Source organism: Emys orbicularis, chromosome 4 (assembly GCF_028017835.1).
Source record: "Emys orbicularis isolate rEmyOrb1 chromosome 4, rEmyOrb1.hap1, whole genome shotgun sequence".
Taxonomy (NCBI): Eukaryota; Metazoa; Chordata; order Testudines; family Emydidae; genus Emys; species Emys orbicularis.
Genome location: NC_088686.1, coordinates 104,576,977 through 104,596,685, shown reverse-complemented (window position 1 = coordinate 104,596,685; position 19,709 = coordinate 104,576,977). Strand labels below are relative to the sequence as shown.

At 42.4% G+C, this 19,709-nt stretch overlaps 1 protein-coding gene across 1 annotated transcript in view; it reads right to left on the bottom strand.

Annotated features, from left to right (window-relative positions):
- The window catches only part of PDE3B (phosphodiesterase 3B), a 288,545-nt gene that overhangs the window by 19,996 nt on the left and 248,840 nt on the right, over positions 1-19,709 (bottom strand). Inside the window, exons 11-12 of the mRNA XM_065402627.1 lie at positions 14,300-14,413; positions 886-1,085 (exon numbers count right to left, since the gene is read on the bottom strand). Of these exons, the coding sequence (XP_065258699.1) occupies positions 886-1,085; positions 14,300-14,413 (314 nt within the window). The remainder of the gene's footprint in view (positions 1-885; positions 1,086-14,299; positions 14,414-19,709) is intronic.

Sequence of the window (19,709 nt, the reverse complement as noted above, 5' to 3'; positions counted from 1 at the left end):
AACAAAAACTACTTTCTAAAACAAAATGTTCTTCTTCAATTTCTTGTTGGACAAAGTAAGTACTCAAAATAACAATCTGATCCCACCTCCTTAACAGACCTATAGGACATTGGCCAGGGTAATAAAGTAAAATTTAGGAGGTACAAATAAATATAATTAACTAATTTAAAAGTTTCTTGCTTTTTCCTTTCTTCCATTTTTTCATCCCCTTTTTCTTCCACAATATTATTTTTTCCTTTTATTATTCCTGTCTCCTATTTGTTTTATTACTCTCTCTCTCTCTCTCTCTCATCTCTTTCCTTTTATTGTGCATTTCAGTTTCTTTAAAAAGCAGCATCTCCTTTCCTTAGTTTCTCATATTCATCTCCATTCTCAGATGTCAAGGCATCTTTGTTCTCTCTCTTGTTATGTTCTCCTTTTAGCATCTCCCCAGTTTGCACTTCAAATTCATTGATCAGTTTACATTTAAAAGGCTATCTATGCAACACAAAAGAGCACCATTGTCATTAGAAAGTTTCAAAAAATATGGAATATCCATAATCATAGGCTTGGCAAGTCCCAAAGGCCAACCCTATATGTAACAGGTTGTTTGCTTAGTTGCATTTATTTATTTTATTGTTTACAAAATTTGTTACTTGAAAATGATTTTATACACACCCACACACACCACTTTGGGATTTCTCAGGTTAAAAGATGTTATAAAGGTAATCCCAAAGCAGTTTCCTTGCTCACCTATTAAGGGAAAATAATGGTCTTACAAAATGTGGCAACCAATGCCTACACAAAAAGTAGCAGATTTATAGAGTAAAATCTATGTTCATTATTTTTCTTATGTATCAGAAAGCTGGAATTTTAATTTTAGCTTTCCAGTAAAATATTTCCTACCTGAGGTGCATTTGTAGCCACTAGAAAAGCATTTGTACGACCTGGATGATCATAATCATGCATGGCAGCTGCTACATACAGAGCCATCAACTCCAGGGCAGGAATGTTTGATGCCATGCATCCATAGTTGTCATCAACAATAGAGCAGCTCTTTGAAGAAATATAACTGACTTGACCAGGGGCAATATCACTCTCTGCATCTAGGAAAAACGAAAGCATCAAAATACAAAGTTATTCAGGACTAACTTTTTCATTAGTATTTTCAAAATTATATTAACGTTCATTATACAACACATTCTATGAATTATATTAAGATTCACAACCATCCTTGTGTTTTTTGGAGTAAATGTTTAAAAATATTTTATAGTTAAAATTAATTGCTTATTAATGTATAAATATTTGGATGCATTGCAGTCAATCAGTTATTATGTGTTTCTACATAAACAGGTAATTCAGAAGAGATTTTGATATTGCTAGTATGTAGTAAAGTGATGTAATCATCATAATACAGCTTCTCAAGAAGGAAAGATTCAGCATTTCCAACTCTTGCAAGGATGCAAAAATTCTGGCTGTCACAAGATGTTGGCAGGGTGGGAGAGGGGAGAGACACCTCAACATAATGCTCTTTAGCTTATAAGCAGCTGCACTAAACTGGAAGCCTAGAATCCCCAACTCTTCTAGACTGCTACTAGTATTTCTGTGTTCTTCACTACCCTTATTATGAGCCAAGGTCTCATACTGCAATGGTGGGAAGTAACTATCATTCACCTATTTCACAAGTAAGGTAAATCAGAGCTTGCACAAGATCACTTCAGCCAGAGCTGGGAACAGAATCTAGCTCTCTAATATAAAAGAGCCAAGGCTGATCTACTTTGCCACACAATCTTTCAAAATCAAATTAGATACTTCTGTAACCAACATGAACAAACCATGGCTCTGTGCAGCAAGACTACTCTGAGACAGTAGTAAACCAACAAAACTGACACCAAGTGTGCAATTTCTGTCTCAAATACTTGTGAGACCCAATGGCAATGTGTTTGTTGCATCTCCCTGTATGAGCTGATCCACATAAAGGACAGTAGCATTCTTTGCCTCTCACCCGTTATACCACCTCTCCTACAGCTGAAGGTAGGATCTGTGCGGGGGATCTGAAACTTGTGGGTTTAAATCCTTCTAATGACCCAGGAGGAGGTGAAAAAATAGATACATATATGTGTAAAAGTTAGTGTAAAGGACACTGGAGTAATTATAGAGAATTACAATTGTTTTATTGTACAGTATAATTATATTGCAAAGGATATTTACAAGTGAATTTGGATGTTGCATTTTTAGTGTTTATATTTTGGTTAATGGGAGCCACCTCTTAAGTAAAGGGTGCAGCAGACAGTTTTTTTGAGACTGAGAGCAACATGTGGGAGATTTTGCCCATGTGCTGAGTGGAAGACTTTGCCTGTGTAAATTCAAACAAACAAACAAAAAAGTTAGAACAATAAATATATCTTTCCAGAAAGCAAGCTTCATTCTCAAGTGGTGTAGTGTTAGTGATTATGAAGAATGGATGCCTTGGGGCACTGTTAATGAGGTACGGAGCCTTTCAACTGTAGATCACCAGTCTGAATCTTGTTCAGCTCAGCAGGGATTAAAAGTTGTTCCCATCAAACAAATATTTGGGTCAGTCCCAGTTTCAGCTCCCACATCACTAATTTACCATCAGGCTTTACACTAGATTGTAAAATCTTGGGGGCAGGAATGTTCTCTTAACTTTGTGTTTGTTTAGTCCTACAGAGAAGACATACAACTATATTGTAGTTTTAAAAAACATTCTTTATAAATAGATTGAGTGAGATATATTGATATGAAAGAAAATAATGTTTTTTCTCATTATCTCAGATTAGAAAAGCTCACAAAAATGGTAAGTAAGATGCAGAATATAAGTATCAGATATGACTGCTACATACTTTAAAAGTATGGGAATCAGTATTCACTGTTGTTAAAGGTGTAGAAAGAGCTAGAAGGGTGAACAGAAGCTAGAATTCACAGCTACTAAAAAAAGCCTATTAGATTTACACAATTTAGACTATATATTAGAAGTGATTGAAAATTTTCCAAACTATGTTTCATTAGAAAATACTGATTCATAGAACAAAATGATTTGCTAAATCTAGTACAGATTCAATGAAGTTTTTGTCAAACACCACTTTCTCACCTAGCTCCAGAGACAGAGAAGGGTATTCGGACTCCCTGCCTCTATAGCTCCAGGGAACATCACTTTTTCTCTGGCTCCCAGAGGTTGGGTGGCTGGTGGGAAGACAGAACAGCCAGGCTCTCTGCCTCTTTGGCAGTGGGGCTGGAAGGCTCTTCTCAGTGTCAGTGAAATCAATAAGAACATTCCCTTAGGGTGGCCAGGAAGCCAAAAAATTCCATTTAGGCTCCCCAAAATGGAATTTTTCTTTTAAAATCAATTTCTGAAAACATTTTCTCTGTTTTAACATTTTGCAAAACCTCAAAAATTTTCACAGGAAGGGCTCCCCCCCCCTTTTTGATCAGCTCTACTATACCCCCCCCAGAACAGAGGTGGGCAAACTATGGCCCGCGGGCCACATCCGGCCCACGGGACCCTCCTGCCTGGCCCTTGAGCTCCTGGCCCGGGAGGCTGGCTCCCTCCCCCGCAGCCCCGCAGATGGGAGAAGGGGTGGTTGGATGGGGCAGAGGTCCCAGGGGGCAGTCAGGAATGACAGGAAGGGTTGGATTGGGCAGCGGGGGGCGGTCAGGGGACAGGGAGGGTTGGATGGGGCAGGAGTCCCAGGGGGGCCGGGAAACGCCTAGCTGTTCGGGGAGGCACAGCCTCCCCTAACCGGCCCTCCATACAATTTCAGAAACCTAATGTGGCCCTCAGGCCAAAAAGTTTGCCCGCCCCTGCCCTAGAAAGCTAAAATGGATAGTTCATTATCTATAATATTTTAAGAATGTATTAATATTATTAAGCTATTTTTTCAATAATCTAAATGAAACTCATGAAACCTTGAGAGAACAACTCTGCTTTTGAATTTACTATACATATTTAGCTGCATATCGATCACATATATATACACACATGGTATGTATGCATAGGGGTATATGAAAACAATTATTTTAATCAGAATGCAGTAGTCTCTGTACAATACTTTCAGACATACAGATTGGTATTCTGTGCTTTTACAGACTTGCTAAAATGGTATTATTTTATTTTCCAACTAGCAACATTTAGCATACTGACATCAAATCACTGCTGCTGTTAATATTTTGATTACTGTATTATTCATTGTGCTGATATCAGCATGCACAAAGCACAATGCCATTGGTCAGATGGGTTTGAAAATGTAAGTTCCAAATCTACTCTCCCAATGGCTGAAACTTCACAACACTGGAAAAGCCCCAGGACATAGTCAGGAGATGGGATAGCTAGCAGCAAGGAGAATAAGATCCAGCAGTTAAGAAAGGGAAAAAACCAGCAGCCAAGACACAATCCAGAAGACATAACAAATCCAACATTTATAACAGTTAGCAAAATAAGGACAGGAAAGCTGGTAGTGCCAGAAGACAATATAGTACTGTAAAAAAATACCACAGAGCAGGCAGTGCCATTATATCAGCTGACTAAGAGCGACTTTGTCTAGACAGAGTAATACCCTAAAGCAGGATGGACATCTAAATCACGTTGTGCTTAAATTCCCAGATCCATTCCATGCATTTGTAGTAACCTGTGATGCCTCAGAGATTGTTGCCAGATTTGCACTTTAACAAACTGATGAGCTTGGTAGGCACAGACCAGTGGCTTTTGGAGGTTGCAAATTAAACAAGAGGAAAACCTAGTATTCCACTATAGAACTGGAGTTTTTGGCTACTGTGTCAGAACTGGAGTCTCAAGGCCTATCATCCCTATTTATGAGGTATGCAATTCATGGTGTACACAGACCACAGTGCCCTGTAGTGGCTCCTTACAAAGCACAACTCAATGTTTGTGGAGAAGGATTTACAAACTGTAGAATACACATTCACAGTTCACCATAAACCTGGAAAGCAAAATGTGGTTATGTATGCTCTCAGCTGGGTGAGAACAGTGAAAATAGACTCAACCTGATCTTGTGAGGACATCTTGCAAGAACAGCCTAAGGACCCTGAGTTACGTTCAGTGCACCAATAAATCTACCAAAGTAGACACAGACTGGGGAAGCTCAACGCAGTTCAGGAGATTGATCTGGATACCAATATGCTGGTGTATGAAGATAATAGGATTGTTTTGTCAGCAAGTTTTCAGAGAACAGTACTGGAGTGCCTTCATGACAACAAAGCAATAGGCCACCTGGTGTATGAAAAGACATTGAGCTGGGTATCCAATAGATTTTTTTGGCTAGGCATGGCTGCAGATGTTAAGGATGGGGTACTTACCTGTCTTATTTGGAAAGGAAGGAAAGCATCAGAAAGGAGATGCACTCTTTTAGTAGAAATGTTCGAACCTAGTAAGCCCTGGGAGTTCATACAGATTGACTTGAAGGCCCACTATGAGAAACACCAGTTGAAAATCAGTATGTGCTGGTAGTGTATGACTCCTTCGCAAAGTATGGAGTGGCACAGCCACTGAAGGATAAAAGGACTCAGACAGTTACAGCTGCCTTGATTAAACATGCAATGTTACAGTTTGGCCCAACCAAGCGGCATCAACAGGAATCAAAGTAAGTAATTTGAATCCTGGTTATTACACAAGGTTTGCAAACAACTCCAGATAACCAAGGTGAGGACCAGTATCACCCACCCTGCGAATAATGTGGGAGTGAAGAGAGTAAACTGCACCATTGGTTTCATGCTTAGCATCTTAGTCAGTGAAGACATACTTTTTGTCATTTTTGCATATACCACCAGCTGACATTAAACTGTCCGCTACTCTCCTTGTGAGATTATTTTTGGACTCTGCAAACCCATCCCTCCCTGTGACTTGAAGAACTAGCAAGGCTTCCTGTGCCTACACATGGTGGAGTCTTGCATCAGTGATCTGAGGACAGCATTTCAGAAGGCAGAAGAATAGATGTCCCTGGCATGCTTGCTTTTGGCTCAAGATGCCAGAAAAAAGGAAAATTACATGCCCATCCAGGAAGAAGAGAAGGTATGGCTATCCAACTGGAAAAACATCCCAAACTCACCCCTTTTTGGAGGGAATTTTACATGGTAATTAAAAAACTAAACAACCTATCCTTGCTCATTTGTAGTGCATTGAGAACTGGTGCACAGATTCATTGAAAGAAAGTGGAGAGCAAACACAGTGTTCAACAACCATCCCAGAGGAGGATTTGGTGGTACCCCAGCAGTTTCTTGTGGCTTGTAACGGGAGACATGTTATGGAGCAAGAATATCCAGAGTGTCCTCAGGCCCTCAATGCACTGCAGTCTTCAACAGAAAATATGTCCACAATGGATAGGCCTAATTTAGTTGCATTCATTGATAATCAATATCCAACTACGAGTGGTGTCTCCGTGCCTGAATAAAAGACTTGAGCGGGCAGACCAACACAGAAACTGCAAAGATGGCAGACCACCTGGATTCCATTGGTGTTACCATTTTAAATTCTTATTCAACTAGATGGGGAAAGTTGTAGTACAGGCAGATTAGTGCAGACAGCACCTCCACTAGTAGATGGTTCTCTATCTTTATCTTAGTGCTACAATGTCTTGTATGTCATTATATTGTTGTATTTGATATGGGGGGCATGGGGGAGGGTTGAGCAGAAGTTCTGTCTTGCCTGTGTGTGCTGGAATCGGTACTTGCAGTGTTTCACTAAATGCCTGTGATCCTAAAAGCGAGCATTACAGCACTATTTCCACTGTACAGCCATGACTGTAACATTAACAACCATTTATAAAGTTCAGTTCAGTCATTCTAGTTAGACTGAATTTCTTGCACTTTTATTACATGTGGAATGCTATCTCTTGAAGTTGAAACTTGGAAGTGTGGCACTCAAACAGAGAGTGAGGCTTGTCAAACAAGGGTGGGAAAAGCATTTTACCAAGACAACCTTCTGTTGAAACATATGCTCTTCAGACCCACAGGATTATGCAAGACTTGGAGAACCACTGTTTCATGATCAGTTCACTGGTCTACAATTTTTGAGAAGTCCTCTGCTTCAAAGATAAAATGTGCTATTTATTATGTATTTTGATGTGCTGAATTCAAATATGACAATTAAAACAACTGATTGGCTACTGTTTCTAAGATATTTAAGTTTTTACATTTTATGTCTACGTATATTGTGTAGATAGTAGAGTTTTAATCATAAATTGTAAACCTAGGTCTTTTCATGTGTTTATGGTTGCTTTACATGATAATATTTCACCTGTCCTGTTTATGTAACACTTTAAAAATCAGCAAAAGGGTTATATAAATAAAATATATTATGAAACAAAAGGCAAAAAACTATTCTGTACATAGTTTAGTCCTATTCAGGACTAAACCATAGTGGTTATACTGCGCTTTTGTGATGCAAAAGGCACTTCACCACAAACATAGCAGAAGTTATCTGCACTGTTCACACAAGTACGAGGCATCTCTTCTCACTTTGGCTAAACAGAAATGTGTCCCTTTGCAAAATCAAACACTGACAAATAAGAGAGCACGACACAGTATGATTTCTAGAGCTGATATAGGGCAATTTGTTCAGCAGAGTGATGTAAGCTTCGTTATGATTGCATCATCCATGACTTCTAGGAATAACATGATGCAATTCATATCATGTCTGACGCAATACCAGCTTCAGATTGCATCATTCATTGTTTTGCCTAAAAAGAAAGTACTGTCCAAACCCAGTCATAGATTTATTCATAGATCCTGTCAAAGATGTATTTTAGTCATTTCTGGTTTAAATTGAGATCCCTTCCCTTTATAACTCACTTATCCTCCGCCATTCCCAAGTCAAGGGTCGTATATACTGACCCAATAGCATATCTTGAAAACTAGAGCCAATCAACAATTTTAAGCATCATTTTCGTTCTCAGTGACCCAGAATTAGTAAAGTTTGACTACATTTATTTCAGAAGCATTTTGGCTGTAGAGCAGTGTTATCAGAAATGTTGCACCATCCAACTGCAACAACTCATTTGTCTGGGACCTCTGCTTTGGACAAAGAACTGTTTTTGGTCTGTTGCTCAAAGAAAGATCCCAAAAGATGCAGAATTTAATTGAGAACTTCTTGAGCACCCAAGTCTTGGCCCAATAGTGATTCAAATTAGTACACGATAAAAGCCACTTTCACACACAGAAAATGACAACATAAGCCAGGTGGCAAGGCTGGCCATAGCATAAAGGCCTAAAATAATGAAATAAGAGATTATGATCCGCTACTCCTGGAATGTCAGGATCTGTCAAGGTCACATGTATCCAAGGTAAAAACAACAATGGGGCTCACTTGGCTAAGCAGATGCAGGAGAACTAAAAATAAAAGGATTTTCATTGAGTTACCAAAGATGTGGTTACTAAAGCTGGGCTGGAAACTGTTTTCCTGTCTCTAGAATTTTTTGAGAGTTCAAAAACTTTCTGTGCCTAATTGGGACAAAGAGTCAAAATCTTGAACATTTTAAATTTTAAAAAGGGAAAAGCTTTTCAGTTTGGATCAATTGAAACATTTTGTTTTGATAATTTTCAAATGTTTTGTTTTCTTGGTAGCTTAACTTTCTATATGAAAAGTCATTTCAAACTTGAAAACCAGAATTTTTTGTTTTGACATTTTGACAATTATGAAAAAAAAATTAAAGCTGGGAGATTTGTCGAAGCTGACACTGATTCACGAACAGTTTTCAGTTTACATGAATTAGATTTTTCAATGAAAAATGATTCAAAAATTCCTGACCAGCTCTAGTGGTTACTCCCTTCCGTGAACATCTTCATTAACTGATTCAAGAAAAAACTTATCAAAGTTTTGCTCCTGGCACTAGCACACCAATGCTTGGAGAGCAGATACACTGATAGTCCTCTGACTGATCTTCTGGCTTATGCCTTTCCTCTTTAAATCTGATTGCCACGGTAGCCATGAAGATAAGAGTGTATCAAGCAACAGTAATATTGATCATCTTATATTGACCTACAGGTTCCTATGGTTCCACAGACTTCTTCAGATGTCCATTTGCCAGACTTCTGGGATGTTATTTACCAGGGCACCCTCAATCATCCAGAATTCAATGATGGTAGTACCAGCCCAGCACAGACCCTATGTATGTATTCTGCTTACTAGCCCACGCTGAAGCCCATGCTGTGCTGTGTTCTTCAATGCTTTGTTACCTGTACCAGCTAGATTCAAGATGGCTCTGGTAGGCTAGCCCATGTACAGCTTTTTCTATGTAGGCATACCCACTAACTTACCACCTCAAAACCCGTTTCATTGTGAGGGGGAGTTTGCCAGCATGGTGAACAGGTGCAGGTCTGGACCAAACTCCACAGATCCCGAAGATCCACAAGGTGGCTATTTCCCCCACTGGCACTGAGTCACTCAGCATGTGTCCCCCGCATCCCTCTTTCCCCACACCCCACCCTACTCCCTTGCTGCCATCGGCAGTCCTGGGACTTTTCTCCCTCTTAAAACAGGAATCACCACAGTAGGGGTGGGTATTACTTTTCCTCCCTAAACTCAACAAGCCCAAAAGGAGAACAATATGCGACTCCTACATTCTCCCCTCCCCCAGCCTGTCCACTCTTCCCTGGCCTCCCCAAACGCATGGAGAGGCCTCTGTGGGAAGTGTGAGATACTGCAGAGGAGGATTCCTCCCCCCATTCAGCCAGAAGAGGGAAATCTGTATGATATGGAACTCTCCACACAATTTTTTCCTGTCTTAAGTTGCTATCTTTTCACATAAGATGCTATAATGTGTGTCTTTTCAACACCTCATAATAAAAGGTGGATAGGACAGTTACCTGTTCCGTAACTGGCGTTCTTTGAGATGTGTTGCTCAGGTGTATTCCACTATAGGTGTGCATGCTTGCCACATGCACTGGTGCTGGAAGTTTTTCCCTTAGCAGTATCCGTAGTGGGGGAGCACCGCTGCGACCCCTGGAGTGGTGCCGATATATCGTGCCATAAAGGGGGCTGCGTGCTCCCCCCACCCTCAGTTCCTTCTTGCCAGACAACTCCGACAGAGGGGAAGGAGGGTGGGATGTGGAATACACCTGAGCAACGCATCTCGAAGAACGCCAGTTACGGAACAGGTAACTGTCCTTTCTTCTTTGAGTAATTGCTCATGTGTATTCCACTATAGGTGACTCAAGGCTATACCTGATGGAGGCAGGTAGGAGTTTAAGTGTAAAGTTTTAAGGGTTACCCGGGCAGAGCACCGCCCTACCAAACCCGGCGTCATCCCTCGTTTGGGAGACGATCGCATAGTGCGACGAGAAGGTGTGGACAGAGGACCACGTAGCAGCCCTGCAGATGTCCTGAATAGGGACATGAGCCACATAGGCCGCTGACAAGGCCTGGGCTCTCGTCGAATGAGCCTTTACTATAGGAGGCAGGGGAACCCCTGCCAGGTCATAACAGGTGCGAATGCATGAGGTAATCCAGCGGGAAATCCGCTGGGTGGAAACCGGTCGTCCCCTCATGCGCTCGGCTGATGCGATAAAAAGCTGGGGGGACTTCCTAAATGGCCTGGTTCTGTCCAGGTAAAAAGCCAGCGCTCTGTGCACATCCAACATGTGCAGGCGGCGTTCCTCATTGGAGAAATGGGGCTTAGGACAGAGGACCGGGAGGAAAATATCCTGATCCATGTGGAAAGCCAAGACTACCTTCGGCAAAAAGGCAGGGTGAGGGCGGAGCTGAACCTTGTCCTTGTGGAAGACTGTATACGGTGGTTCAGAGGTCAGGGCCCTGAGCTCGGAGACCCAGCGGGCTGAGGTGCTAGCCACTAAGAAAGCCACCTTCCACGACAAGTGGGACCATGAACACGTGGCCAAGGGTTCGAAGGGAGGCCCTGTGAGGCGGGAGAGGACTAGGTCTAGGTCCCAGAGCGGGACAGGGGGTCTGGCGTAAGGGAATGCCCGATCTAACCCTTTTAGAAACCGGGACATCATGTGATGTGAAAACACCGACAGGCCCTGGACCGGGGGGTGGAAAGCCAAAATGGCTGCCAGGTGCACCCTGATAGAGGAGGGCGCCAGCCCTTGGGTCCTAAGGGACAGGAGGTAATCAAAGACAAGCTGGATAGATGCGGAAGAGGGAGAGGAACCTCGATCCCTCGCCCACCTAGAGAACCGATACCACTTGGCCAGGTAGGTTTGACGCGTGGAGGGTTTCCTACTTTCCAGCAGGACCCGTCTCACATCCTCAGAACACCTCCCTTCCTCCTCATTCAACCATGGAGCAGCCAAGCTGTCAGGTGGAGCGGGGCTAGGTTGGGATGGAGGAGACGACCTTCCTCTTGAGAGAGGAGGTCCGGGCGGAGCGGTAACCTGCGAGGGGGGGCCGCTAAGAGATGCAGTAGGGTCCCGTACCAATGTTGACGGGCCCAATCCGGGGCTTTGAGGATAACCCGAGCCCCGTCTGACTTCACCTTCTGTAGGACCCTGCCTATCAGGGGGAAGGGCGGGAAGCATAAAACAGGGCCCCCGACCATGGGAGCAGGAACGCATCCGATATCGCTCTGTCGCCCCTTCCCGCTCTGGAGCGGAATCGGGGACACTGGCGATTCTGGGCGGTGGCGAACAAGTCTACCTGGGGAGTACCCGACTGTAGGAAGATCCAGCTGGCCACCTCCCTGTGCAGGGACCACTCGTGCTGTTGGGAGAAAACTCTGCTCAGGCGGTCCGCGAGCATGTTGCTCTTGCCAGGCAGTAAAACAATAATTTTATCCTTTTTACTTTGGGGGAGGGAAGATATTTTTGCCATTTTCTATCTTTCTCCAGAAAGTCCTGGCTACAATCCCATGAAACAGGAGCCAGATGTTTGCCAAGAAGTGGGGGTTGGCTGTTCCAAAGGGAGTTAGATTAGATCATCACAAGGTCCCTTTTGGCCTTCATGATTCTGGATGAAATTCTGGTCCTGTTGAAGTCAATGGCAAAACACCTACTGACTTCAAACAGGCCAGGATACTACTCTGTACATCTAGGTGTGATTAATCTGTGAACAAAAGTATTGCCAAGCTTAAAATGAACAAAGGTATTGTCAATATTAGGCCTCAAACTTCCGCTTTTCAAAGGTAAAAAGGGCACGCTTTGCAGAGGTAAAAAGGGCAAACTTTGCAGAAGTAAGCTAAGAATTGTAGTCAAAACGCGCTGCAACCAGATAACACAGTATGCTGACTCCTATAAAGCGAGATAAGTTGTGCCCCCGGGCACAGCTTGTCTAACCCACATTTAAAACAATTGGCTACAAGGAAATAAGTAAGCATAAATTATACGTCAAAGCGACAATGCTAACCACATTAAAGGTTTGGCTGACCCTATTGGTTGGTCTGTTTTAAGACACGGCCGACAGATCAGATAAAAAGTATGAAGGCACGGGACTGTGTGTGTGTTTCGGTCATAAAGGAAACTTGACCCACATCCCATGAGCCGAAGGGGCGTGCACTTCTCGACCGTCTGTACCTGGCCAGTGCAGAAAACGGCTGACTGAAGGGTAACGTATTTTCAGACGAATGCAGGGTAAGTTTATGGAGTAAAGAAGTCTGGTTGCTCAAGCTGAATTGATCTCAAGTCTGTATCGATACTATAGTGTTAAGAATAGTAGTAAGTAGCTGATGAATAATAACTTTACATGTACTTGTGCTTGTCTTCAGTATAACTTGCCATTTATATTAATCCTTATTCAGTGTTGGTCTTTATTCTTGCTTTTCTTATTTTATCTGTGTTGCCTTTATAGTCAAAAGTCATTAAAACCCTTTTTTGAGGAATAATCAGTAGTTTTAATTTTTCTTATATGGGCACTACTCAACCTCATTACATCTGTGTTGGGTGGTGGGAAGTAGCGATCACCCAGGGCCCAATTAGGGTCCTGACGCGTGCCTCCTTCTTCCTTTATCTCTGCACTAGGTATGAGTGCAACTATAAAAATCTGTGGGCAATATCCTTTTCTCAAGTTTCACAAAAGCAACTTTATATTTCAGCAGTTTGTAAAACACACATATTTGGCACCTTACCAAACGTATTCTATGGATTTAGATACTTAGAAGCAAAGTTGCACTATATTTAAATATTAGATATCTCTATATGTTTATTCCATTCAATACACATTACATACCAAAAAAAATCACCAGTTTCCCATTCTATAGACATTTACACTGGTTGGCTTATGAAGACAGTATTGCAATGGCACATTCAAGAAGTTTTTCAAAGATCTGCTGGATCTGATAAATATTCAGTGTTTTAATGTGATCACACAATCCTAAGAGAATATAATAGTACTTTTATTAATCCGACTTTTTCACACACTTGTTTATAACTTGGATACTATAAACCTATGATTACAGATGCATTTTACTCCACTGTACTTGCAGGATGGATGGTCCAAAGGTTAGGGCCCTTGCTTAGGAAATGGGAAACCTAGGTTCAATTCTCTGTTCTGCCTATGTGATTCTAGGTAAGTCGCTTAGCATCTCTAATGGGAATAACAGTGCTTCTCTAACTTACAGAGATGTTGTAAGGGAAAAATACATTAAAAGATTGTAAAGACCTTTGAGATCTATTATGAAGAACCAGCCATTATTATTTTCGTTATTATGATGTAGGACTTCTCCAGGAATGTTGCCACTGAGGTTTTTTTCTTTAAACAAGTACAATAAAAAATTGGCTTCAAAAACACAGAGTACAAAGGATTATTTGGACTTGCCAAACATATTTAGAAAAACAAAGGTACTTCAAATTCTGGATTTACCATCCCTGATTCTTCCTGGCCTTCATTGAAAAGATAAATATCTGTATATACTAAGTAAAATAAGACCCTCGGTTGTTCAGGACAATCTTATTTTTACATTGGAACCATTAAGCAGAGCTACATTTATGTTAAATAGTTTAATCTTAGGTATTTTTAGTTTGAGATGTTTAATTTACTAATTAAATAAAGAAATATTAGCCTAATGTATTTCAATTACTAGAAACATGCTGACTGCAGCAGAAGATATAGGTCTCATTCAGAAAAAGAAACTTATCTCAGTGAAACAGTATTCTTAGCTCAAGAGCCAAGCATATCAGCAACTATTCAATCAATTAATTATCCTAAAATCAGGTACATACTGCTTGCAAATGGCATATATTGCTACTGTCTTATCTTTCAATTTTAAAATATTTAAGAACTATGCATTTTTTTTTCAGATTACTGTTCAATTTATCCATGGTAATTATTCTAGTTTGATTAAAATATTCTGAAAAATTTACTGAAGATAGAAAAATAAAACTTAATATTGATACATACCCAGGTCACTTTCCATTATATGATCACTGTGAATTTGCTGAAACCCAGGAATGGGCCGTGTTGTGAGATACCATACTGCATGAAGAACATCTGTGGCATGTACACGATTGTGATCTAAAAATGAACAAAGTATTCAGGAACTACAAGTTCTTTCTACTGTTTTCTCTAAGTATTATGGGAGGAGCTCCCATATTTAGGTTGCTTAATAGTTTCCATTATAAAAGATTCTTGTGACTTTTGGGGGGGGGGGGAAACTAATATCTCCATTGTTTGTAGCAGGCCTTTGAAATTTGGTAAGGACAAAGCTCTACAGAAATTCCTTTTGCTTCTTCCATTAACTTCCATTCAGATCTGGCTGAGTTATAAACTGTCAAATTGTCATTTCCCTTCTCTTGCTTGCATTCCTGAGGACAATTTTGGCAGCATGTCAAAATAATAATTGAACATTAATATTTTAAGGATCCAGGCCTACATAAAGGAAAATAAGAGGCCATGCTTTCACATTTACAATTTTTATATTTTTTAAAACTACCATTTGAATTTAAAAATACATTAATCCATGAACATCACAATATTAAATAAAATTCATCAGAACAATGATCAGAACATCAGAACATATTTAAACAACTTTAAAGCTATGGACAAATATTATCAAAAGCAGGAAATATAAAAAGGATGAAAAATAGAAACAATGGAATTGTCATACCAACACTAGACTAATGGTCCACTTAGCCAAGTATTCTGTCTGATACACACAAATGCAAGAAACCCAAAATGGGAAATTATTAAATGGCTAACTCACAGGGAAAGTTTATTTCTAATCTTCTTAGATAGAGTTAGTTTATGCCCTGAAGCTTGAGTGTTTATATCTCTTCCAAACTTTTTTCTAAGTCTATCAAATATAATAGTTAATGTTCTCACAATCCCTATTTCCTTGATTTGCATCCTTCTAAGTTCTTGGTCTAAATGTTGTTGTTATTGTTTTTACTATTATTATTATTACTACCATAGCACTTAAGAGACCTAGTCATGGACCAAGACTCCATTGTGTAATCTTGTGGCAATGAGTTCCACAGACTAATTGTGCTTATTATAAACTTTTACCCATTTCAAACTTGTTGCCTTTGTCCTTATTTTGTTTAGCACTTACCTAACTGCTTTTGTTTTGTATTTTATTTTCTGTAAAGGATCAAAGATGTTATAGAACATGTAATAAACTATTTTGAAACCAGTAAGAATTCCAGCGACTGATTTATTTTGACACTGTCAAAATAAAAATCTAGTCAGTTGTAAAAACAAACAAAAAAACAGAACAAAAACCAACCCTCTCCTCAAACCGGTTACCTACTTTCCTTAACTGTTCTTTGAGATGTATCACACATGTCCATTCCACTGTAGATGTGCGTACCTCGTGTACAATTGTTGGAGATTTTTCCCTCAGCAGTACCCACCACTCAGCATGATTGCCCTCTCATGTCTCATGCCACTGCACACAGGTACAAAGGGCCACGTTGGCCTCAACCCTCTTTAGTTCCTTCCTACCAGAAAGACTCCAATAGAGAGGGGGAAAAAGGCGGGTCGTGGAATGGACATGTGCAGCATATCTTGAAGAACAGTAGTTATGGAAAGGTAGGTAACTGTTTTTTCTTCAAGTGATTGCTCATGTCCATTCCATTGTAGGAGACTCACAGGCAGTTCAAGATGGAGGTGGGTTGAGACTCTACTTGAATAGGGATTGTAGGACTACCTATCAAAATCAGGCATCATCTCTAGACAGATGAGCAATGGCATAGCAGGAGGTAAATGTGTGGATTGAAAACCAGGTTGCCACCTTACAAATGTCCAGGATGGACACGCAAGCTAGAGAGGCCACAGAAACTGCATGTGATCTAATTGAGGGAGCCACCACTTTAGTTGGAGGTTCCATATCAGCCAAACAGTAGCATAAATGAATATAGCTGGAAATCCAGGAGGATATTCTCTGAGTGGCCCTTTACTCTGTCTGAAATCATGACAAATAGCAGTGAGGATGACCTGAAAGGCCTAGTCCAATCCAGATAAAAAACCCCAAAGATCTTCTAACATCTACAGAATGGATGGAGTCTCTCTTCCCACTTACTTGAATGAGGCTTTGGAAAGAAGGTTGGTAAGTAAATGTTTTGATTAATGTGAAAATCGGAAACTACCTTAGTCAGGAACTTTGGATGAGGTTGAAGGAAAACCTTGTCCTTGAAGAATGCTGTATAAGGAGGATCCAACACTAAGGCTCGCAATTTTCTTACTGTCCTGGCTGAGGTAATAGTGACCAAGAATACCATTTTCATAGATAGGTGTAATAGGGAACAAGTTGCTAGTGGCTCAAAGGCAGGGGAACCATCAACTCCGTTCGAACTAAATTCAAGTTCCATTGTGGAATCAGGCTGTTGATCTGTGGGTATGACCTGTCCAAACCCTTTAGAAATCTGATGGACTTAGGGGGTTGATCAGTTATAACACCGCATAGTGGAAAGCTAAGATAGCTGCCAGGTGGACTCTGATGGAACTACAGGCTAGTCCTTGTTTCAGGAACAGGAGATAGTCCACGATATGGGGAATTGAAACTTGGGCTGTGTGGACACTTATTTGCATAGACCAAATGGAGAATCTCTTCCATTTAGCAAGTTAAGTAGACCAAGTTGAAGGCTTCCTACTGTTTAGAAGAATTTCCTTTACTCCTTTAGTGCAATCTCATTCTGAGGATGTCAACCATGAAGCATTCACTCTGTCAGGTGGAGGGCCATTAAGTTGGGATGGAGGAGGCGGCCCTTGTTCTGGGAGATCATGTCCGCATCTCTCAGAGGCGACAGAGAAGAGCTGACCAATAGAGCTGAAAACCAATTTGGATGAGGCCACGCTGGAGCTATTAGTATAATGTGAGCACAGTCTTGCTTGAGTTTGGACAAGACCTTGGCAAGAGCAGACCTGGAGGAAAGGCATACAGCATGCCTTTTTTAAACAGGTCAAAAGGAAAGCATCTGTCAGAGACTACAGGCCATGACCCGCCTGGGAACAAAAAAGATTATTTTTTTCTCTTTTGTTACAAACAGGTCCACTTGGACAGTTCCCTGCCACTGGAAAATGGCCTTAAACACATCTGGACAAAGGGTCCACTTGTGGTGACCTGCAAACGATGTGGTCAGGTGGTCTGCCAGAGTGTTCTGGACCTCTGGAAGGTAAGCCACTTTCAGGTTGATGGATACAAACTGGCCAGCAACAAGTTTAGGCTTGAAATTAGACAAAAGTTTCTAATCATTAGAGGAGTGAAGTTCTCGAACAGTCTTCCAAGGAGAGCAATGGGGGCAAAAAAACCTAACTGGCTTTAAGACCGACCTTGATAAGTTTATGGAGCAGATGGTACGAGGAGACTGTCTACAATGGCATGTAGCCAATCTGCGACTGATAGCAGCGAATATCTGGTGATGGGATAGCAGCAAATGGCTGGGGATGGGACACCAGATGGAGAGGGCTCAGAGATACTACAGAGAATTCTTTCCTAGGTGTCTGGCTGGTGGGTCTTGCCCACATGCTCTGAGTCTAACTGACTACCATATTTGGGGTTGGGAAGGAATTTTCCGCCAGGTCAAATTGGCAGAGATCCTGGGGGGTTTTCACCTTCCTCTGCAGCATGGGGCATGGTTCATTTGCAGGTTTAAACGAGTGTAAATGGTGGATTATCTTTACTCCTGAGGGAATTATGCACCAAAAAAATTAAAAATTCTGCACACATTTTAAAATTCTGCAAAATTCTGCACATTTTATTTGTCAATATATAAATGGGGAGGCTCCAGCGTGGCAGTGGAGAGCAGAGGCCACTGTTTGCATCGAGGTGGGAGATCACCGTGCAGCCCACCCCCTCCCCCTGGGACACAGAATCGGCTATGAGGCTGCACCCAATCCTGACAGTGCAAGGGCCGAGCCTGCCTCAGAAACACCCCTGGGCCCTACCCCTCTGCACCAGGCTCACTAGGCATGGGCAGGCAGGCTCAGCCCAACAGGTTCCAAGTGTGGAGGGACTTAGTGTGGGGGGGATCCAGGTGTGGTGTGAGAGGGTTCTGTGTGGGACAATCTGGGTGTGGGTGGCTCAGTGGGGGGTGCGGGGAGGATCTGGATGCACAGGGGCTCGTTGGGTGGTTCCAGGTGCAGGACAACGGGATTCTAAAGTGGGGTGAAGGTTGCTGCAGCTCAGCAGAGAGGATCTGGATGTGGGGTGATGGGTGTGAGGGACTCAGCTAGGGGAATAGACTTGGTGGGGTGGGAGTCTGGATGGAGCTGGCCTGGGAGTCAGTAGGGTGGGGATCCGGATGTGAGGGGCTCACTGGGGTGGTCCAGGTGCAGGGGAGTGGGGCTCATCAGGGTGGAGTTTGAGTGTGGGGTGGCGGTGGTCCAGGTGCAGGGTGGGGTGGGGCTTGGCGAGGGGGTCTAGTGAAGAGGGGCTCCACATGCAGAGGGTGGGACTCAGCGGCAGGCTCCAGGTGCAGGAGATGGGGGTTTGGATGCAGGGTACTCAGTCGGAGGGGTGTCTGGGTGCAGGGAGGGTGAGGTTCAGTGGGGAGGTCTGGGTATGGGGGTGTCGAGATGTACGGGGATTGGATGAGCAGGGGAGCAGCAGCTCCCAGTATAGTGACCCCTTCCCCCACAGCTGAGTGATAGGAAGAAGGGATGGAGCTTCCTGCAGCCGGGGGAGTTTTCTGGGAGTGGCTCCGGCTGTTCCTTGCAGGGAAAGAGGGAGTCCTGTGCTCCCCTGACCATAGCCCAGTCGGGACTAGCAGCTGAACCCGGTGCAGGGTAGGAGCCAACGGCCAGGGTGTCCCCAGCCCTGCCCCCCGCCCTCATCCCCCAGAAGTGATTTACCTCTCCATCAGATGCTCTAGGCACGTGAAACAATGTGCCCATGCTGCTGGGGAGGGGCGCATGACCCATCAGAAAGTCATTTTTCTGCAGGGAAGCAAAGAAATCTGCAGGGGACATGAATTCTATGCACACGCAGTGGCACACAATTCCCCCAGGAGTATTTTCATGATTTGAAGACTTCAGTAACTCAGCTAGAGGTTATTACAGGAGTGGGTGGCTGAGGTTCTGTGGCCTGCAATGACCTTTCTGACCTTAAAGTCTATGAGTCTATGACCTGGCTATGCAGAAGTTCCAAAGCAAGATTGCCTCTAGGCATAACTTTGTCAACTGGGCTCCCCACTGTTTGTTTACATAAAACATGGCTGCTGCGTTATCTGCAAGCACTAACAAATTCCACCCTGTGATATGCGGGAGGAATGCCATGCAAGCCAAACAGGTGGCCTACAGCTTCCTGATATTTATATGGAGATCTAGATCTTGTGAAGACCAAAGCCCCTGAGTCTGAAGGGGGCCTAAGTGA